The sequence below is a fragment of the Dermacentor silvarum genome, chromosome 4 (genome assembly GCF_013339745.2).
Source record: "Dermacentor silvarum isolate Dsil-2018 chromosome 4, BIME_Dsil_1.4, whole genome shotgun sequence".
Lineage (NCBI taxonomy): Eukaryota > Metazoa > Arthropoda > Arachnida > Ixodida > Ixodidae > Dermacentor > Dermacentor silvarum.
In genome coordinates, this window is record NC_051157.2 from 118559873 (window position 1) to 118583715 (window position 23843).

Below are 23843 nucleotides of genomic sequence, written 5' to 3' on the forward strand. Positions count from 1 at the left end.
GGCGGAGATGGTGATAGCCGATTTGAAGTAATTCATGTCGATGTATCCAAGTTTTAATGGCAGCTGGAAATGTTGCCTTGAAGCTGCTGTGGCTCTTCATAACAGTACTCATACAAGTTGCCTTGGGTGCAAGTCCATATTTTTCTGCCTATGGCAATGTTCGAAAGCTAAGTGCAGACAAATAACTTAGAATTGCAGACAGGCTAGTGCTGAATGAGCGTTGCGAAATATCTGAGGAGCGATGCAGATGTAAAGCCATGAAGTTTCACTTTGGCAAGCGGCACCTAGGCGAGATTTTGGACAACAAGACCTTGTGCTCGTTTGGCAAGGACTACCGGCCAGTGAGCCAAGATTCTTGCACCTTTTGAAGTAATGAAGTTATCGGTGTAACTAGGTGTACCAAAGACTGTGTTATATAAATAATGGACAGCTCGAGTTTGCGGCCATAAGCAACGTTCTTCGTTATCACCCCAGGAGGAGTAACGCAGAAAAGGGGGTAAGTGTAACCTAGCCGAAGAAGAAGCGAGGAGGGTGCTCCTGAAGACGAAATGTATGGCTTTTAGGAACAGATGTAAAGAGTGACGGCAGCCTTGTTGGCCGGGCCACTTGTTCTATTTCAAGACATATACAGATCAAAATACGAACTGCTTAACTAACAGAGGAACCAGAATTATATCATTACCAACTCTTTGGAATATCCCGCCTTAATTTACGTCCAGGTCTACAAGTAACACTTAGGAGCAAAAACTGTGCACTAACCTTTGTTGTTATTTCTTCTGCATTTGTCGAAATACACCGGCAGTTATAAAAACAATAAATCTGTGTCGGGACAATGAGATGGTGTTTCTCACAGCGTGAAGAGCTAATTGCACCTCAATGTGTACATACAACTCACCATAAAACATGCGTGCACTCATCCGTGTTGAACAAAGCAGGCGCATTCCCAACAACCCAGCAAAGGTGCAATCGCGCGCAGGTGTCGTGCACGTGGCATGACTGACTAGCTGTATCTTTAAAAGGCCACAGAAAGGGTGCGGACGCCTTTTTCCCCATTCCGTCTATTGGCCTACACGTCATTTGTGAAATACATGTTTGCTAAAGGCACATTAAAATCAAAGGCCATCGCAACCACTTAGCCGGATCAACTTTCCAGTGCACATCTGTGTTGAGACCGAATCCTACTCCGAGCAAGTTTATTTGGTCTCTAACGTCACCGGCTGGCAATATCGAATATCGCCCGACCCAGTGCACACGTTACCGGACGCCTTTCCTTTGAGATGAATACTAGCGCATCTGTATTAACGTCTATATTAACGTCCTTGTACTCGTCAGCGCAACTAAACTAAGCAACAGCGAACCCGGCAATTCTTGAGAAAGAGATCTCTCTGCAACACTTCAAGACAGTTCAGATAGGTCCACCTCGAGAAAGATAGCTAAAGTGTCCGCACCAAAAAATTTATCTTCCATCCCACCATCAGTGCATGCATATTAAGGCTTTGTGGTGTTGATGAGGAAGCCGCGGATTCAATATACGGCCGTGGAGGCCACATATAGATGGCGGCGAAGTGCGAAACTATGTAGTCGCATACATCATATAACACTATGGAAGGAAATAAGGCGGGGTATGTTTCGTTCCTTTCGCACAGCGTTCGAAGTTGCCTTATTTGGGCTACGTGAGCAGAGTTCGGCCTTCTTAAGCGTGTTTCTCAGTGCTAAGACGCGCAAGCCTGCCGTAGATTTCAGGACAATCGTTAGTGACAGCTTCGAAATAAATCGTTATATTCTGAATACGCTGAAACCTGAGAACTTATTGGATCCTTCATTTTTTTACAAATATCTCGGACGATGTAACTGAATTATTTCGGCAAATTGAGATCATCGGCGCGGTTTTTTTGCGGCTTTAAATGTGGTCAATGTGGGTCGCTTGCTGAAACCGATGTAACGAAAACACGCTCTAGCATTATCACCTATATCCTTGCAGCCATACTACACACGCACCTCAATTTGGTATCATTGTTTAGAAGAAGAACGCCACCACACGGTCATGCATGTGTCGTATGCGCAAATGGCGCCATTGTAGCATTCAGAGAGACGCCGCTCGGCAGTACGTTTGTGCATCTAAGCAGGAATGGTCGCGCTTGAAAGAGCTCACTATGTCATAGTAGGTATAATTTGTCAAAATCAAAGTGGTATTCCTCACGAGTTCCAAGGCCAACAAAAGTGCAATGTGAGTGAGTGAAATAACTTTATTGAGGTCCAGAGAAGAAGCAGGGGACACGCCGCGCCACCCGGCTAGTCCCACGTAGGGACCGGCAAGCCGAGCTTGACGGCCCGATCGCGGGCACTCTGGACGGCCAGGGTTTGGTCGTTGAGTTCAGGGCTGCCCAAAAGCGCAGCCCACCTACCCTCGCTGAAGGCGGAGCCAATGGCTTCACACTCCCACAACACATGGTTAAAGGTTGTCGTTAGTCCACAGGCAGGGCAGTCCGCACTGGGATACCTTTCAGGGTATATAGCGTGAAGAACCGCAAGGTTAGGATACGCACGAGCTTGTAAAAGTCGAAGGGTCACCGCCCGCGCCCTGCATAAGGCAGGGTGCGGGAGGGGGAATACCCGTTTTGACAGATAATAATGCTTGGTGATCTCATTATACGTCATCAATGGTTCCCCGCGGGGTAGGGTGACTGCGGAGCCGGCGCAGTCAGTGAGTCCTCGCGCGGCCTCGTGCGCGCTCTCGTTAGGGTTAGAGGGAGAGCCCTCAATCGACCCCAAGTGAGCGGGAAACCAAATGAGAGAATGCGGAGAGATACTTTTCAAGCTTTGGAGAATGCGAAGGGCCTGAGGGGAGACCATCCCGGTTTGGTACGCCTTAATGGCCGCCTTAGAATCGCTATATATTACCTCTCTGCGACCATCGAGCACAGCCAGAGCGATTGCAACCTGTTCGGCTACAAATGGCTTCGAAGTGCATACTGTAGCGCAGCAAGTGATCTTGGAATTAGAGTCGACGATGGAGACGGCGAACGCCTCTTGTTGGACATATGCCGCGGCATCCGCGAAGCTTGCCTCAATGTGGTTGTTACGTACATGTTCGAGTAGAGCTCTACCCCTGGCCCGACGTCTGCCGACGTTGTGTGCGGGGTGCATATTGCGGGGAATGGGCGCGATGTGTAGTTGAGATCTGATGTCGCTGGGAATGCGCACGGCGTCGGGGCAATGGTCGACCGGGTAGAGGTCCATCTCATCGAGTATCTTGCGGCCCGGCCCGCAGGGGTGCCGGATAGCCTTAGCAGCTGTGAACGCTCTTGCGCCTCTATTATTTCTTCGAAATGCAATGTATTGCAAAAATATGACGCTAGCTCTATTGTTATATATTATGGCATTAGGCATTAATTGGTGATGCGCATATACATATACGTAATGTAAATTTGCCAAAGACATGAAGCCGCACTGACTCCGGAAGAATGTACTACATATGTCCAACAAGCAACGACAACCAAGAAAACATATATTACAACGACCAAGATTGCTACGCAACACTTGCTGAAAGAGCAACTTCACCAGTATTTATAGGCCTAGTTTGAGGGAGCACATGTGGCACCGGTGAGCACCTATGTATTTGGTTAAATAATCAAAGCTGTGTGCTCAAATGTCTAAAGCCTACTGTCTGTACATATGTGTGATACGACGTCGCATATAACTGTTAATCCAACATAATGAACAACTCTACAGTTAATCTCAATTTCGCATAAGACTGTTACAATCACAGCAAAATAGGCCAAGGCCAGACAAGTTAGTAGTTGCTTAGTAGTTACGTAGTAAAAACTACTAAGAAGGCATTTCTGGCTAGTAAAGGCAGCACTTACTAGCTTTACTAACCGCTGGCTAGTATAGAACTAGTCAGAAGGTAGTAAAATACACCGTAACCTAGTAAAAACGTGCATTTACTAGCTATTTACTAACTTTATTTTTAAGAGTGAACGTTCCCAAAGTGAGGCATCGCACTGCTTTGCCAAAGCTCGGCTGTACGGAAGCAGTGTTTGATTGTATAGTCATTTTTTTTAAAGCGGAACTTGTAGGTCGAGGCTGCACCGTCCGTCCGTCCACCGGTGTCACGCACGTAACGTGACCAGGAGAGGATAAGAGCTGCGCCGGGGAGAACTGGTCACGTGACAAGCGAAGGAGGAGAGGCGCGCTGGGGGAGAAAGCAACCAATGAGCGGGCGCGCGCTGGGGAGAGGAGGTGACCAATGAGAGCCCGCGCTGGGCGCGAAGAGAGGCGACGGGTATAAGCAATGCCTCCTCTTATTGTTTCAATGCCAGCCAGATGAGGCCGATCCAACCGCTCACAACCCTCTGCGATCGCCCTTTCCTACTCTCCCCCGCTAGCTAGCGCTCGCGCATGCTTTACGGTCGTGGGGAAGAGTACCCTCTGGGTGGCGCCTCACGTGACGAGTGAAGTCGTGACGCGTGAAGACAGACGCGTCTACAGCATCTCCTTCGGAACCGCAGTGGAGCGCGCGCTCAGCCGCACGCGTGATGCGAGCAGTCGTACCTAAAGCCCCTGGAAAAAAAAAGCGAGAACTTGCACCAGGCCGCGCAAAGCTCAAGACACAGCAAAGCTGGCGGATTGATTGCGTCTCTTGGTTGTTGATAGGTTGAACTTGGCTATGTCGAGGTTTAAAATTGTTGGTAGCTAGGCCTATACTCGTGTAGCTAGGTTGAACTTAGTAGTAGCTAGATTCAGCCTTGGCTGCGCCTGAGTTCCAATACCGACACCGCTTTCCACCGCGTTGCAATGCCGACAACGCGTTCCAGCAGACACGCTCCGTGAATGCGTGCCTCTCTCTCGGACTTACGGCCGTCACTGCGCATTTCATAGGACAGCTTGCAACACCGACACCGCGTTCCAATGCCGACACCGCGTTCCACCGTGTTGCAATGCCGACAACGCGTTCCAGCAGACCCGCTCCGTGAATGCGTCTCTCTCTCTCTCTCTCTCTCTCTCGATCTCATTTTCTTTATCTCCGTAAGTTTAGATGGCAGTTTGTCGACTCCACTCCAAGTGCTATCAGGTGTTCCTCAGGAATCGGTATTGGGTCCACTGTTATTTCTTATATATATCAACGATATCTCATCTGTTGTTGAACAACCGGTGAGACTGAAGCTTTTTGCAGGTGACTGTCTAGTTTATTCTACCGTAACCAATGTTCAGGATCAACTCAGAATTAGTCGTTGTTTAGAAAAATTCAGTCAGTGGTGTAATTTATGGGGCATGAAAATAAACTACTCTAAATCAACATGCACGCATATGTCTAGAAAAGTAAACGATCTGCCTTTTAACTATTACATCGATAATAATTTGTTAGTTCGTGCTAACCAGTTTAAATATTTGGGTGTTACAGTCACGCATAATCTGACATGGCATACGCACATAGAAAATGTGTATCGAAAGCGAACCAGAAACTAGGTTTCTTAAGGCAAAAACTAGATCAAGCTTCGCGAGATGTAAAGCTGATAGCTTACAAAACTTTTGTTAGGCCGTTATTGAATATGCCTCAGTCATCTGGAGCCCTCATCAGAACGCATTGACTACAAGGTTAGAAAAAGTTCAACGTCGTGCTGCGCGCTTCATATGCACAAAGTACCGCAGATTAGATTCCGTCACACAGATGTTGCAGTACTGTGAACTGGAAACACTAGAAGCACGAAGGCAAAAGAATCGGCTCAAAGTGTTTTTCGGGATACTACGTGGACACTTGAAAATTAGCAAAGATCAGTACGTGCAACTCCCAGGGAAACAAAGCACTCGTGTCAATCACCAATATGTTTTACGACAATACTTTGCTCACAGTGATGTTGTAGCGCCTCAGCATGCGGCGCCCGTCAAGGAAGACGAAGTTGGCATGGGAACGCGCGGCAGGTGCAGAACGAGAATAAAAATATCAGTTCGAAAACTCAACGCTGTCAGGGCTGGATCTTTCTCGTGTTAGCTCCGACAATGTGTACCGCTATTCTTTTTTCCCTGCCGTGATTGAACTTTGGAATGCGTTACCAAGCTTTGTGGCAAATGCCAGCGATGTTTGTGAATTTGAAAAATCGTTAAACACGTATTTGTGTGATTTCGCTTCTGCTTGATGTACCTGTATATATGGTTTGTCTGTATTTAGAACCCTCCCTGTAAGAACCCTCAGCAGAGGGTTGACAGTATGATTAAATAAATAAAAATAAATAAATCTCTCTCCGGAGCATAGCTCGAAAACCTCTTCTTCACCTCGCAGAGCATTCGCACAAGCGCGTGCGAACGCGCCAGCTGTGGACGAAGACGACGACGCTCGAACTCAATCATAGGGTTCGCATAAGCATATCGTATGGAATTTCTCCTCCGTTATCTGTTGGCAAAAACCGAATACCTAGAAGTGCAATAGGTAGTTATTATTTAAGTGTCTGTTGTAATACATCCCAATAAAAATTGGATCCCAGCAATCGATGAACACGTGCTCGATGTTCTCCGGTTTTTTGCAAAGTAAGCAGTTTAGTGTCCATGGAACGTAAATTCCTTTTTTCATCTAACCATGTTTTTACGGGTGGCATGTTTGTGTGTAGCTTAAAGAAAACGTATTTAGAGCAGGTCTAACAGGCATTTTTTTTAACCCGTTTCAATACATCATCTCCCTGACCTCCCCAGTTTACAGACCTGCACAATAGTATGGACAGTATTGTGTCCACTAAATCTCTATACAATATTTTTCTTCTCTCAGAGCACAGATATTCAATGGAGAACCAAGCACGCAACATACGAAGTGAATCAACCACTTCGCGCAAATATCTAGTAACGCTTCCTCCCGCCACATCACTGGTAGTTACAATGTATTGCGGCAATGCTTTCCCCAATCGCACTTCAATTAATGCGCGTAGAAAATCATTTCTCTGACCCAGATCTTCACGGACTCCAGGTCGGCGGCGATGGCCTTTCTCGCCGGCTCGGTCTCGGCCGAGGCTGCGGCGGTGCTTAGGACCCGCAAGCCAGGCACGGTTCGTCACGTCATCACTTGGTTCCCGGCTCACATGGGCCGGAACGTCTCTCCCGGCTCGATCAACCCCAATGAGCTGGCCCACGAACAGGCGCGAGGTCTCGTCAACCGCGCCGGTCTGAGGGGCCCGGTTTCGCAGGGGATCGACCGGACTACGGACCCGCTGCTTACTTTCGACGACATCACGACTCACTACCAGCTGAGACGCAGGCAGTACCAGGCTCCTCGCCCGAAGCTCGGCAGACCCCAGGTCTCGGTGTTGAGAATGCTGCAGACGGGCTCATTTCCGTGTCGATCCAGGCTGGACCACTACACTCCAGGTGTGGATCCCCGCTGCCCCGACTGCGGCGAGGAAAGGTCCTTTAACCACATGCTGTGGCAATGTTCTGCATTGCACCACTCGCCTTTCAACAGGCAAGAAGACTGGGAAGAAGCCGTCAAGAGCGACAACCTTCAAATCCGGCTTCGGGCTGTCCAAAGGGCCTGCGAAAGGCCTGAAGATAGCGGTCTTCCGCCCCCGGTGGAGGTGCGGCCCGCGACTACGCCAAAGTAGTCCCTTAGGACAAAATAAAGTTTCTTGTCTGTCTGTCTGTCTGTCTGTCTGTCTGTCTGTCTGTCTGTCTGTCTGTCTGTCTGTCTGTCTGTCTGTCTGTCTGTCTGTCTGTCTGTCTGTCTGTCTGTCTGTCTGTCTGTCTGTCTGTCTGTCTGTCTGTCTGTCTGTCTGTCTGTCTGTCTGTCTGTCTGTCTGTCTGTCTGTCTGTCTGTCCGTCGTCGTCTGTCTGTCTGTCTGTCTGTCTGTCTGTCTGTCTGTCTGTCTGTCTGTCTGTCTGTCTGTCTGTCTGTCTGTCTGTCTGTCTGTCGTCCTGTCTGTCTGTCCTGTCTGTCTGTCTGTCTGTTGTCTGTCCTGTCTGTCTGTCTGTCTTGTCTGTCTGTCTGTCTGTCTGTCTGTCTGTCTGTCTGTCTGTCTGTCTGTCTGACCACACAAGAAAAGAAAACGTGACACAATTTGTCTGATAAATAAATGTGACAGACCTAAACCACCACTGCGGACGGAATGAAACAAATTGGTTCTTCCTACCCTTTCCCAACTAGAAGCCCATATGAATACGGCAAAAACACGGTGCATTTGTTGCACATTTGTACGACACATAGAAAAGACTTGCAAAATGTGCAACACTTTCGCTACTAAGAACAGGTTGCACACAGTAGCGCATCCAAGCATTGATAAATCTCGCCCCTGCCAACCCCTTGCTTTTTCACGAACAGCTTCATCAGACCAGTACTGTTGGCTATCTTTATAGTGCTCGAGCGGCACACCCAAGTACTTAGCCAGTGTTGTTGACCAACAGACGTTTGCAAAATGAGCACGTATAATGTCCCAATGTCGATACCCGTCCACTGATAATTAACTTCATTGAGAGTGTCGCACATATTTGGGAAATATACCGTGCTCAGAATTAGCCTCCTCAGTGGGTGGCTATTCTCGACGATTTGATTAAGCTGATGCGATTTTCATATTACAATGTTGGCCAAAGTGTGGTTGACATGTTTTAGCGTTTAAAGTTGTATTGGTTTGCACTGCAAGCAGGCAATAAAAAAAGTCACAGGCCTGCGCGGCACACGCAGCACAGTCACAGCGCAAGCTTGTGGAGCGGCTCAAGAGTAGCTTCAATTGGGGCACCACGCACAACTTCGCGGCAGTCTGTTCGCCTCGTTTGGACGAGAACGATCTGAACTGTCCGCCCGGCGTCGACGGCGAGCTGGGGTTTGTAATTCTATCTGCACAGCAGTCTGCTGAGCCCGACCAAGCCTTAGAACTGCAACTTACTGCAACTTACATGTCAAGCGCACCGCCTTTGCGGGCACCTTAACTATAGATGGCGCCACCATACTGGCGGAGGCTCGGCAGCTCGGCAGCTCAGGAGCGCGTTGATTGCGCGCCTCGTCTGAATGGCATATCGTCGTCTGCGCCTGCGGACGCTGCGTTTGCAGGCATCTTACCTAGATGGCGCCACCATACTGGCGTAGGCTCGGGTCGTCTCCCCCTGCGTGCTTGCCTTAAATACGGGTATTTTCCCCGACACGGCAGCAGGCGCTTGCGTGGCTCAGTGGTAGAGTATCCGGCTCCTACGCAGCGGGCGCAGGTTCTATCCCGGCAGGAATCGAGTACTTTCTTCGCGTTTTCAGCGATAGCGGTTACGCGGCCAACGCCGGCGGCGGCATCATCGCGACCCGAAACGGCTATCGGAATGAGCCCATAACAGTTTACGCTGTAAAAAAAGGCTGTATAGCCTAGTGGCTACGAAGCTCGCATAGGACGGTGGGTACGCGGGTTCAAATCCCGCCTCGGCAAGAAAGTTTATTTCTTCTTTCTTCCTTGATGATGATAGTTTTTAACGAACCACAAATTACGGCTAGCTTCACAGAGAATCATTACCGAGACGTCACGCGATCAAATCGAAAAATATCATGCTGATAAGAAAGGCTTAAATTGCATCAGTGAAACTGCTATTACACTGCATGATTCAGAAATCCCCCTCTTAAACATGTCGCAATAGCCACAGACTGCTATAACTCTCTCATGCCCTCTCTTTGCCATGTTCCATTCTGCGCATGTGCCCTCGATTTAACGCCATAGCGTTAAGGGCCCCTTGTCGCAGAAAATCCGGCGTCGGCGTCCGTGGCGGAAAATATCATCCCCAACTACCCCGACCGCGCAGAGGCCCTCCATGTGTTGCAGGGTTTTGTTGAAAAAAAAATTGAATTTCTCACAGTAAAATCTGTCAGAACAACGGTACAGTACGACTTAACCACATCCTACAGACATGGTGGCGTCGAACTGTACTTTCAATGTACGAAAAAACATAATTCTGTTACGAGGAAACTCAAACACAAACCCCCTTTCCAGCATTTCAACCACACCATCCTCGGCAGGTCGAATTGGGACTTCGCCTGCCTAATGTTTTTTCGACACGCGCGCCCGTCGGGGCAATAGCAAACAAATAATAAAATAATAAATATTTGGTGGAGCCTTCACATTTGAATATAAGACCACTTATATTGCCCCTAGAAAAACGTATTCCCAGCAATGCGTTTCCGTTTAAAAGTGAAGCTGACTTTAAGGGGATCGGTGTAAGCTTGGTCTTTGTAAGCTGGATTTCTCACGTTCTTTGTTGCGGTGAATCCCATTGAACCAAAAATGCGATGCGAACGGGGCCCGATAACGCTATCGCGTTCCACTCTTAAAGGCGAAGCTTAAGCGGCCTCAAATTTTGGCCTGTATTCAAGCGTTCGTACACTTAATAACTAATTTAATGTTACTGCCCGTGTCGTCACTATTGTCCCTATCGCTGTTTGATCTTTCTAACCGTAAACATGTGATCTGCCATGGTAACTTACTGGCTAAGGCGTTGCGCTGCTCAGCTCGAGGTAGCGGGTTCGCGCGCGATCGCCGCGGCCGCATTTTTATGGCAGCGAAACGCAAACTCTCTCGCGTGCAGTGATTTAGATGCCCATTAAATAGAACCGTTAAAGTGATTGTGGAGCCCGCCACTACAACTCGCCTAATGATCATATCCTGGCTTTGCCACGGGAAACACCAGAATTTTCCAACCGTGGACACTTCCTTTTACTGCAACAGACTGCTGCTGCTGCTGCTGCGGTAAATGAGTTCGGCTCCAAAGAAATAGCTGAAGTCAACTGCACGTTTTTTTATTGTGATAGCAATTACTTGGACATTCCGGGCAAATTTTCATAGTTGCCATGATGTTCCACATATATTTAAGAATATGTATTCCATATCCTTATCTATACCGTATATGCAAGGGAGATGCTACACTATTCAACTACCAAAGTTGCTCAAACCAGGTGTCATGTTCTCGGAATTTTCAGAATATCAGGGCGTTTACTAAAGTCATGAAATATTTTATTCACAGCACATGTCTTTACCTTATATAATCTCAGACTAATAATAAGTGCAACGCAAGGTACAAACCGGTATCGAAGAAGCAAATCGTAGAGCTAGGTGCGCGGCTACAACCAGGCATCATCGGGCTCGGCACACTGCTGTGCAGAGCGCATTACAAGCCGCTGCTCGCCGTCGACGCCGGGCGGACAGTTCAGATCATTCTCGTCAAAACGAGGCGAACAGACTTTGTTGCGAAGACCCTGGTGTGCGTGGTGCCGAAATTGGAGCTACTCTTGCGCCGCTCAACCAGCTTACGCTGTGACTGTGCTGCGTGTGCCGCGCAGGCCTATGACTTTTTGTGAACCCATGAACGAATGAAAGTATATGAAGCGCCTAGGTCATAACTGACAATACGAAATTTCGAAAGCACAATATTTTAGGTCTCCGCACAAGCCACGCTCCAGATTTGAATTGACGAAATTTTAATCGCCGGAAGACCGTGTTTGTTTGGTGTTTGCACGTTACCAGTAAGGGACTGGGCCGAATGAAAAATCTTTTTTAAGCGACGCTTGTATTGCCTCACAAGTGTCGGCGGTGGCGGTGGTGATGGTGTGACGCAAAAACCCTATCGAAGACCTGCCGAAAACTCGAATTTCGTTCACTTGGTATATACCAAAATTGGCATGGAATGGTGCGAATGTATGGCTAACATGACTGATAGGTTATGACATCAACACCATCACATGCTTGTCAGTTACGTCGCGATTAACGACAATAAAATCACATGTGAAGCAAACCCGCGTTGGATATGCTGGTATGAGGGAGGGACAAGAAAGAAAGAAGGAAGGAAAGAAATAAAGCGATAAGGAAAGAAAGAAATCACGTGTGGCTCACACCGGGGCCGCCCATTTCAGCTCCGCTGGTTTATTATCTGTACGGGGTGCAGTTTCGCCGTCCGGATGGGAAGGCCGGGCGTGGTGCATTCCGTCGAGGAGCAGGCTGCATTTGAGCAAAGGCGCCGCGAACTCGCTCGAGAAAGGGCGCGTCGTCGAGGGGCCGATTCTAGTGTCATAGCTTCCAAAGCCCAGGCCAAACGTCAGCGGAGAGCCGCCGACCCTGAGTTTAGGGCAAACGAAGTGGAACGCCTGCGACAGCGTCGTCTTGCCACAAGCTTCGCTTACCCCCCTTTTCTCGACAGGGGAAGGGCTGGTGATTTTTTTTTGATTTAAAGCGATCAACAGTGGCCGAACATGGAATGTCGCTGGAGTTAGCGTTTCCAGAAGGCAATCTGCCTCAGCTCTGGCGAGAAGTCCCCATTCTAGAGAAAGGCCAGGCTCCCGGTCTCGGTATTGAGCTGCATGGACTCACTTTAGTGAGAACACAGAACACAAACTTAAGGCTCTATACTGGACAAAACAACTAGCCTTCATTGTTCGCATAAAGTACCTTTAGAACGAATGCCTAAAAACAATGAATATTATTAATGTTTTGTCGCACACAACATGGAAGAGTGACAGGAAGTGTCTCGTGAACCTGTACGAATTCCTTATACGTACATGTTTAGACTACAGCGTAGCAGTGTATGATTATGCTACACAAAGTACCTTAAAGGTACTGGATTCTTTTCGCCGTAGGTATTCGCATAAGCCATGGCTACAGGCGCCTTCCAGAACAAGTCCTTCAGGAAGCTTTTCCGTATATTCAAATTAATCGTTCCTCCATCAGCAGGGATCATATTCCGGCTTCATGGATTTTTCTGAAATTTGAACTATGAGTATCCTTAATAACGAAACATAAATTATATGACCTGTGCCACACCGCTTCAAAATCGACTTGCGATGAGAGAGGCCTTTCCACTGGATGTGATGAAACTCGTAAAAAAATAGGTATTCTAATTCTTTAGCATCGCCTGATGACCCCAGCAAAGCCATAACCCCCATGGTATTGACTGGTCGTAGAATGTGACACATCGTTTGGAGAAGGCACGAAGCACGCTACAAAGCCATGCATCCGAATTCAATTCCTAAAACTCCAGTCGAATTAGTCTTGCCTGGAGTTTTACACCAATGCATCAAAGTCACGTGGAAGTGTGTCTTATGTAGGAGTTGGCTCATTCTTCTTGAAATCAAGCGTTATATCCACCCAGAAACAAACATGTTTATTCTACGAGGGGAAGTCAAAAAGTCAAGGGACTTTTGCAATTTCTCAATTTCTCACACTAGGGTTTAGTAACACTGTTAGTATCCAGCGTTGAATTAGTGCCGTCTGCAACACTTCTTAGTGTCTTCTGCCATACTTCTATGGCACGTGTCACTTTTATTCCCGGGTTAGTCGTTAGAGTGTAGCAAGCCGTTAAACATGGCAGCTCCATTGTCGATCTGCACCAAGGAGGAAATGAGGGCAGTGATTCGCTTTTTGATTGCGGAAGCTGTTAAACCTGCGAAAATTATTCGTCGAATGCAAGCGCAGTATGGTAACAGTTCTTTATTGCGAAGCAAGGTCTACGAATGTATAGAGCGTTTCAAACATGGAAGAACTTCATTATGTGACGAGAAAAGATCGGGCAGGCCATCGACGTCAACGACTGAGGACAATTTGATAGTCGTTGAGGGTAGTGATAGAAAATAGACGAATCACAGTCGACGAAATCGCCAATACTTTACATATCAGTCGTGGTTCAGTGTATTCCATGTTACACGAAAGGCTGGTTTTTCGGAAACTGTGTGCAAGGTGGGTCCCGAAATAATTTTCAGCTCAGCATAAGGCACAAAGGTTGGACATCTCTCGTAAACATTTGGCCCGTTATCGTCGCGAGGGAGATGAATTTTTACAGCCAATTGTTACTGTAGATGAAACTTGGGTACATCATCCCGAACCGGAAAGTAAGACTGCGAGCATGGTTTGGCAACACTCATCACCAACAGAAGTTAGGAAACTTAAACATCAGCCATCAGCTGGTAAGATTATAATAGCACTATTCTGGGACATGGAAGGTGTGGTAGCTGTTCATTTAGCCTCAAGAGGCGAAACTGTGGACAGTGAGAACTATTGCGATGTGTTGGGAACTAAACTGAAACCTGCAATCAGATCAAAACGTCGTGGAAAACTGCGAAAAGGTGTCATCCTGCAGCAAGATAACGCTCAGCCGCATTCTGCCAAACGGACCGCCGAAACAATAAAGGAGTTGGGATTCGAATTGCTTGAACACCTGCCATACAGTCCAGACCTCGCTCCAAGCGATTGCCATATGTTTGGACCATTGAAGGAAGCGCTCAGGGGAAGAAGATTCGCAATCGATGCAGAAGTCATTGATGCGGTGCAAAATTGGTTACAGGTGCAACCCAAAACCTTTTTTTTCCGACGAAATGAAAAACTTGTGAAACGTTTGGCAAAGTGCGTTGAAGTGTAGAGGTTTATGGAGAAAAGTAATGTATGTTTAAGTTTTCTATCATTAGAGTAAATGTACCTTTTGTCAAAAGTCCCTTTACTTTTTGACTTCCCCTCGTAGTATTGTGGGAACTGAAACAGATAAAAAATTACGACTACAAAAGGCAAAATACACTGCTGTGGTCAAGCAAGGGCCTTGGTGAGGCAGTAGTGCTACGTGATTAATAATAATAATAGCAGTTTTATTCCATCTTTACTTAATATATCATCTATATTCGTGGCACAGCTATCGTCATAGTCTTAATGCAGGTATATTTATGCACTTACACAGCGACCGCCTTTTTTGCAGCCATGTCATATCTACTGTTCGTAATTCGTCCCACCATCGACTATACTAAGTGCAATTTATTTGTGCTTTGTGGGCCTTCCTGGCCGGGAGCCACATCATCATTATTATATATCATAATCATCATGTAAGGGGTTTATTAGTGATCGGAGCAGCGCAGCGTCGACAGTAAAACGAGCCACAGCTTTCAAGCACGAGCGCCGTTACGAGCCAAAGCGCGGGACCCAATAGCGTCTGGGCAGACTAGAGCTGGACCCACTAGCGTCTCTCTTCGCTACAATCATAATTTCCCGTTTGACCACTGTTGATAACTTTACCCTTCCATCTTTCTGTGAACTTTATTATTGTTCCAGTTATCCTAATTGCGCTTGCGAATTTACTTTACAACGTTGTGACCTTTGAATCACACACTGCCGCAGACAAGAAAGCGAGGTGGGATCAAAGCCGTCTGGAAATGTTTAGCCTACGAAACGACCGCGTGTTTTAGATCATTAAATGACATAACATTTCTGCCCCAAACATCGTGAACTGAGGCTGAACGTTGCTGAGATTGCGGTCATCAGTGGGAAAAAATATTTCCAAACTATTTTTGCTTAAACGTAGTTTTTAATGAGAGAACTTATTCTCAAAAATAAAGAAAAAGGGGTGCGAATAGAGAGTTCTCTCTGCAATAAGTGACACGCCGCATTCCATTCATGGCAACAGCTTAACGACCATTTTGTGTGTACCTGCCACTCTGGTCCATTTATTCTAAAAGTTCTTTACATACTTCTTCAGCATATCAAGAGGCAGCAAAAGATGGCTTGGCGCGAATGACAGCATTCAACTTGCTTTCGGTCGGTAGGTTAAATTACCTCTCAATTGATTGGATTTTTGTAACAATGCCTTAGAAAGGTCATGCACCCAAAGTATATTTAAAGGATATTTTTTTCCCTGCATTAAAGCGTTGATGCGCTACAGTTATTGAAAATTGTACTTTTGAAGTCTTTCATTTCTAACAATTTATTCACAGCCATACATTGTATTTTGACTCTTTGTATTGTATAACTTTTCAAAGCAATCCATAGTTGCAAATTTCATGCGTTGTCATTTCTCTTATTTTTAAGTATTTTTTTCTTCATGCACAAAAGGTCCCAATTCAGTTTCTAACTATGGGGCCTCCTTCTGCATATACATCTAACTCCTACTTCACTACTGACATGAATAAACTGATTCTGACTCAGGAAAAAAAAAGAGGTCTTTCCTTGTATCCATGCAAGTGTGAGCAGGTTTCTTTCTCTTCTGCAGAATATTTCATGATTAGAGAATGGTTGCCGTCCAAGATAAACGCATTTTGAACATAAACGCGTTTGACTCCATTTCAGTTTGCCCTAGCCCACTCCTTGCAACTGGCATTGAATAATTTTGTTACAGGTTGCTTCCTGAACGACTTCACGTACCCCCTGCTACATTAACAAGCACCCATGGTGCTTCACGTATAAACGGCAAGCTTTCATTAAAAACTATATTATGAGGTTTTACGTGCCAAAACCGTTATCTGATTATGAGGCATGCATAGTGTGGGACTCCGGAAAATTTATACCACCTGCAATCCTTTAACGTGCACCTAAACCTAAGTACACGGGTGTTTTCGCACTAGCTTTCATTATATGCACTAAAATTTTGTGGCCGCAAGTAGCAAACATATTCACTGTTCGGTTCTTGATCGCTGTATTAACGGCAACAACAATGTATGCAGGTCCCGTGTAGATCGTTTCATGTCATCTGAAGAACGTAACTAGCTATGAACTTCATTAAGCCTATGTGAGAGTTATTGACAGCAGGTGCTCCGTTCATGTATTTCTTCACACTTTGGCCTCTTTCTCTCCGCACGCGACATCCAGCACCACAAATGTTACAGCTGTAAATCATGCATGTGCGCCTATTCGCAGGTCACTGCACTCGTGCAGACGTCATGGCGCCGAGTAGCCAAACTCGCGCACTCGATTACGAATTGAATTTGGCAGGCATAAACCGTTTCTTTGTATGCCAGTTTGAGGCCACTGAAATGCTAGAGAGGGAGCAATAGCCTTGTGTAAATAGAACTGTGCTAAAAAGAAATGTTGGTTTACTTCCGTTTTCCAACCAATGAAGCGATAATGTAGCACGCATGCGGGCACACATTAACATATATACACGCACGAATGCACGTCGAGTCATGCATTCTCAGCCGTATTGAAGAGTACGCAGTCAATACTTTTCATAAAACACGACTTTCATCCTGTAGAGGATTTCTGAATCGGAAAGGCAAGGAGGAATCTTTCCAAGGTATGAATGGTGTCTTTTTAGAAGCATAGATGCACGAGTCATATTGAGTTTTTTCAGATTTCGTGTGGGCGTACTGCAGATATGGCTAGGCGTACTTTACGATGAAAAATCAGATAAACCGACGTGAAAACCACACGATTTCAGTCATATAAATCTGGCTGAAAGCGATACTATCTCCGCTAATTCACGCCTAGAGTAGCGGAGCGTAAACAAACAGATTCAGTATGCCATGCATTCCCCTAAAATACGTACGACTATGTAAAAATTAATTATTGGCCACATATTTATGTCACGAATGCCATCGTCACATCCTGTTGATGATGTCGTTGAAATATTCCTTAAAACGTATAGTATTTCTGATACCTACCCCTTTGTTGAACAGCGGGGCATACACGTTCCACTTTTCATTCCATGTTCTTGGTGCTGTCGCTCCTTAAGAGAGCTCGCTCTACAACATGCAAGCCACTAACACTATCTATTGAGTATTCCACAACATTCTGTATGCACATTCATAGCGTTTCCGCTAAGTGGACGCAGCTAGACAAGTAGCAGTTTCTGTTTTTTCATGTCCGCTTTTCCGCTTTTCTGTGTTTTTGTGAGCTACTTTCAAGCAAGAAAAAAAATGTCTGGCGAGTAAATCTTGTGTTTCTTGCACTACAGTAACCACTTACAAACTATCAGCTATAATTTGTGATGTTTAGCGTGCACAGGTAAACGGAGCGTTTTTATACGAAAACCAGTGTGATTCAGCTGTTCCAGGTTAGACTTAGCGTATAGCGTGCGGTCTGTTGGTCCGCACTGATTGCTTCTTTCTTTTCCCTAAAGATACGAAGCGTCTCACTGCTCAAGGAGCTCTTTAATTATTTTGGAGCTTGCCAGAGAAGTCTAACAACAGTGATGATGAGCATCGTTCGGAGAACCTTCAGGATGGTTCTCCGGAAGCATCGATTCTCCGGAAACACTCAACACCCAAACTTGACAGGCACGCGATGGCGCTGCCGCTAGTGCTCAACTAGCAAAAAAGAAGTCCACACGAAGTACATGTGCAATGTGTGGAACGTTCCGCTGTGTGCAGCTTGCTTCGTACCATTTCATAAAAAAATGTGAACTGCCTCAAGTGCACAGCGGGACATATGAGTCCCACATGATCAAATGACCTAACTGGACAGTGGGACATATAGGTCCCACTTTTTTTCGGAATAAAGCACTTCTCGTCATTCGGATTGGTTTTTATGGAATCAAGAAGTGGTCAACAGCTCGTTAAAAATCTCTTACACAAGATAACAATTGTTTTCTCGTTGTGTCCAACAAAGGGTTAACAAGAATTCGGTAAATCACGGGAAAATACGATTTCTTTCTGAGTGAAATGTCAGGAAAGTAACTCCTAAGCATGAATGAAGAAATGACTCACTTTCTATTATTGAACGGTTTGAATGTCAAGTACGTTCACTTAAATGCTACAGTATACTCTGGCACTCAGCCATGTTCTTTAGTCCTATCAATTCCTATGCGACATCATTTCTCATGTTAATTGTATCCATGCAAATTTCAGCCAAAGCTCTTCACATGTTAACACACCTTCCACTTTGACAAGAAATCCTTCGCCGAAGGCAACATTTCTCTGAGGCAACCAGCAATATGTGTTGAAACTTTTCCGGTGATTGTGATTTTACCCGACACTATTCATTGCGGGTCCTACGGTTTTAGAAGCGTCAGTGTTCTTTGCTGAAAGTACTCAGTACAGCCCGACTAACAAAATCTCCAGCATCAAGCGCTGTTCATCTTGGGGTTGCTCAAAGATGGGTCTTTCATGTTTCCCCCCAATTGGTGTTAGTGATTTATTGTCTTTAATTTTGTGACTACAAGGGAAAGTGTGTAAAGGAAGGGCCAAACACAGCTGGAGAGTGAAGCCGCAAAGTGTACCCGGCTACTCTTGGGTCGGTGATAGGTTCTATGACTCCAGAGGCAGAAGCTCTACCAAAGCTTAACTGTGATGACAAAATATATTTTGTTGAAAATAGCGTTGAGCACATACGCAGTGAATGTTCAGCGTTCTACGGCTAACGTGCGCACATATACGTCACTGAGTTAGCGACAATCGTTTCTGTTAAGTAAAAGCGCGCAGAAAGCTTACCCTCATAATTATTTTCTAGGGAACTGTACTAAAGTATTACGTTTCATTTTTCTTCGTTAGCCTAACTTGAGCAGAATCTAAGAGAGATAGCCTTAATTCATAAAGTTATTTTTGCGAAGATGAGTTTGTGCCTCTCTTCCTAAACGCATGCAAAAAAGAGTAATGCGATCATTGGGAAACCTCAACCATTGAACCTCAACCCTCACACCTCAGCCGTTGAAAAGTCAAGACAATCGTACTTCAAGACATTAATTTGATTCTTCTGGAGTGCTTCAGTTCCGAGATATTCGTCATCAAATTTGAGATTCATTCATCTGATTTCGTACTCAGGGCGCTGATTTCGATACAGTGTCAAGCCGTGAGGGAGCGTCAACATGAAGGAAAAGGGAAAAAAATTTGTGGTTACTTGTTTTCGCCAGCCAATAGCAAGAGGGCAGATGTTATCAGCTTCGTCCAGCTTCAAACAATATGCCAAAAAGCAGCAAGCTACGTCAGATGGGGGCTTGACGTTGTGTCATGATTTGTGACCGTGATTGCGAAATTAGCTGAATAAGTGTCAAATTTGATTATGAATATATTGAAACAGAAAAGCTCTAGGAGAATTAAAAAGGTTAAGTTGTCTTCAATAACGATTGCCTTAAAGCTTTCAGTGTAAACGTATCCCACAATCACGACAGCAAGAAAGGTAATTATCAAGTTAATAATTATGCGTTTGATGACTAATTGTCCGCGAGCATTCTTTCAGCACAAGTACATAAGCCACCTGTGCAAGCAGATTTTGCTTAAATAGCACCGCGATTTCACTAAAATTACTGTTGGTTTACCTTTGAAGACCTTGTATATTAGTGCGAACTTCCTCAATAATTTGTAACTTTGTAAATAATGTAATTGGTACAAGCTGATTACATGTTTACGCAGTGGACACAATGGTAGTGTTGGAAAATTGAAGCGTCAGTTTTTATTAAGATTTTTTACAAATTTGCATGCTTCATCACCATCATCAGCCTTAACACAATCATAAGAACTTAAGGGGGCTTAAACGAAAAATGATTCCAATACCAACCGCTAGAATATATATGTGAACCAGAGAAAAATATTGCTAAGGTGGCCTTGGCGGTTGCCTATAATCGCATTTCCGCATTTTACGTTCATTTAAAAAAGGAACACGGAGCAAAAATCAATATCAACTTTCTTCTTGGAACAAAAAATTGAAGAACACGTTGATCCAATGAAATGTATGAATTTAAATGACGCGAAATTTATTTGAGATAGCGAGGTAGCAGTAGCAACGGATACCGTGAGCACAGCCTCGTCTCCTGTAGTGTTAGCTAGTTTTAATCGATTCTTACTTTTACTTGTCCAATTTCATGTTATAACTCCTCGGTCAACTCGATCAGTTATTGGTTTTAAACTGATAATTTTAAGAGACCCATTACGCAGTGAGTACGGTGCCAACGACTTTGAGCTTGAGCGAAAACTCGCTCGCAATCCCAGCGTGGCGCGTGCCTCATTTCTACCAATCACGGAGCACCGCACGCCCCGTGTTTTCTACCAATCATAGCGCGGCGCCGCGGCAGCGGTGCTGCCGGCAAGCCGGGTTGGGAAAAGAAAAGAAAGAGAACCAGAATGTTCGCCTTCGTGCATAGCGTTCGCCGCCTGCTTTTCCCGGTAAACGTTACGGCTACTTAAGCTGCAGTTTCGGGGAAGCGTGAGAAACAGTCAGGGATCTTTGATTGATATCGCGTTATATTCTTAAAGGCGAAGCTTAAGCGTCTCCCAATTCTTGCTTTAGCCTCATTTCGCTGGTTTAGCCGATATGTGCGTGGTTGACCTATAATTTTACCTACTGGACCCGATCATTGCCGCGTAAGTTATTGGCCCAATGCTTCTTGACTTGCATGAATAAAGCTAATTTATAATTTTATTTCCTGCTACTAATGTTTAGCAAAATTGTAGGCGGCCTTATTTCTACAGCTCTCTTTCTGCATGTGGTGTCTAGCAAAATCAATGAAACAGGCTGTTCCCACGCAAGATAGGGCTGACTAATTAAAGTGACAATGCATAAAGCGGAGGGTATGTTTCATCAGTGGACGAGCAGTTGCAAAGTCTTCAATCTGGAGTTCATTGTAGTGCGAAGAAAGAGAACTGCCGCACAGTGTTTCTCACTGTGGTAGAGGAAGGAGAAAAATGCGACATTTAGGCTGAGTAAATTGGGGATCAACACCGATAATATTTCAAAAACCGGAATGCTTTTTGCGATAAAGTTTTGTAATTGAAGCGTGTACGTGACAACAACTTTCTCATTTGTTTCTTTCAGATGCACGTTGGTGGCATTAGCACATGGATGTTTTCCTTTCTATATGCACTGCATGCCGAGCGTGACGAAGAATATCAGCGTTGCGCTGTTCCACATGAACTGTGCAGGCACTACGATTTGGTCGACCTTTCGTACAATTTTAACAACGGAACAGTCTACTGGAATGACGACGAACACTTCAGGCTTGCAATTAAATTGCACAACGCCACGGAGGCCGGATGGTATAGAGTGACATTTTGATTGACTCAGAGAAGTCTTCAGTTAGCAATTTTTGTACCACGTGGGGCTCTAGGTTGTGTGAGAAACTAGTTCCGGGCCGTAAATTTACAAAATCTAATTTTTATTACGGCTTCAAACGTAGGACTGGAGCTAATTGACTGCGGCACTATCCCACATAGCATATGGTGGCAGCTTCGATTGTCAGCCGCGTTTCGCATGTAGGCGGAATGCGAGAACATCTGCGTACGGATGTGTGAGAGCTTGTTAGTGGAATTTCATTGGTCTAAATATACTCGGACCACTTTATTGTGGCATGTGGCTCCCATCACACGTGTTTGTTTTTTTCTTGTTTTTTAACCTACAAATTGCATTATTCCGGGTGGCTTGGGAGTAAAGAAGGATGCTACGTAGGGCCTACATTTTGACAGCTAGAAATCGGGGGTAAAAAAGCGAACAAACGTTATTCATGAGTATCTGGTATGGCCCCAATAAAAGCTAGCCTAAATGCATAATTCTTACGAAATGATAACTCATCGTAAGGATCGTAACAGCGCAAACAAGACACGGACAAAAGGAAGGAGAAACGACAACACGGCGCTGACTCTCAACTCATATTTGGCCGTGATGTATCACTGTGTCTTGCGCAAGTCGTGGTTCTTTGAATTTTGGTATATATGTTAGACGATCCTTCAATAAAATATCAGTTGAGAGTCAGCGCCGTGTTGTCGTTTTTCCTTCCTTTTGTCCGTGTCTTGTTTGCGCTGTTACGATCCTTACGATGAATCCCCAACCAACTGGCCCAACTTGCCGTCTTGTTGCAGGATATGATAACCACTGATTTCCCACCGTAATCAGATTGAAGCCCCAGGACACGATGATTACCGTGCGATAGCACGTCATGATCAGATGATTTTTTTAAGCGAAGCTTTATAGGCTCACAAGTGTCGGTGGTGGTGGTGGTGGTGGTAGTGGCGGCGGAGGTGTCACGCTGAAAAGTGGGCCGATCCTGGCGATGTGCAGAAAAAGGTCCAAGCTCAATGGCACATACCGAGGACAAAAAAAAAGAGGAAAGAGATCGAGAGAAATAGAGAGAGAAAGATGAAGAAGAACAGATCGAGTGAGAAGAGAGGAGAGAGAAGAAAGAAATACGGAGAGTGGGAAATAACGATAGATATTAGAAAGAGAGAGAGAGAAGAGAGAGATAATAAGATAGAGAGAAGATAGGGAAGAAGACAAGAAAGGCACCACGAAGGACTGGGAAAGAAAGAGAAAGAAATAAATAGAGAGAGAAAGAAGAAGTCACCACGAAGGTCAGAGAAAGAATGAAAGAAAGAAAGAACGAGAGAATGGAAGAAAGCAGAGAAAAAAGAGAGAAAGAGAAAGAAAGACGAGGGTATAGAGAGAGGAAGAGAGAAAGAAAGGAAGAGCGATAGAAAAAAGGAATAAAGAAAGAGAAAGAACGATTCATAGACAAAGAGAACGACAGAGAGAGAGAAAGAAAGACAATCACCACCGAAGGTCAGATAGACACACGACAAGCTTCGCTTACCACCATTTCCTCAAACGGGGAAGGGCTGGTGATTTTTTCTTGTTTTGTATGAGGGGGAACCTTTTTTTACCAAGTTTTATTGAGAGAGCGCGCATCAGTATCTTTGCGTGGGAGGCACGCTGATCATCGCATAATTAACATGACGAGCCTGCCCGGCAAGTGTACTAGTACGTTTGCTTGGCAAGTGCCAACAGGCAGTGCTGAAGCAAGGTCGGTGGTAGAAGCTTTATACAATCCCCTGCAAAATGATTCAATAAGTTGTGATGTCACCAATCAAAACAACTCGCATCAAAGTGCAAGAAGAAACAGTTATGTGGTTTCGCTAGGCGCTATATGTTTAATAAAGATATCTTAAATAATTTTGATGGTAAGAAGTACAAAAAAGAAGATAGCGGACCGACATTAAGAACGCGTGTCATTGAGCGCTGATTATAACTTGAGGGTTTTTTATTTCTTTTTACTAACAGTGTTTATAACGTTTCCGCGTACATGTGAAATAGCTCACTTTCGTATAAGGAAAGGAGAACCATGGCGATCCAGCGGATCCAGGGAGGAATGAGTATTGGTTAGGAAAACAATAAGGTAACTCAGCCTTGAAAATTGAATAGTATTTATTGCAAAATGTGGGGTAATTATGGGTAGTT

At 45.3% G+C, this 23843-nt stretch overlaps 1 protein-coding gene across 1 annotated transcript in view; it reads left to right on the forward strand.

Moving 5' to 3' along the window:
* The first annotated feature begins 257 nt into the window (after window positions 1-257).
* Window positions 258-23843, forward strand: part of LOC119448861 (isatin hydrolase) — a 43301-nt gene continuing 19715 nt past the window's right edge. Inside the window, exon 1 of the mRNA XM_049666530.1 lies at window positions 258-341. Coding sequence (XP_049522487.1) covers window positions 258-341 — 84 coding nt within the window. The remainder of the gene's footprint in view (window positions 342-23843) is intronic.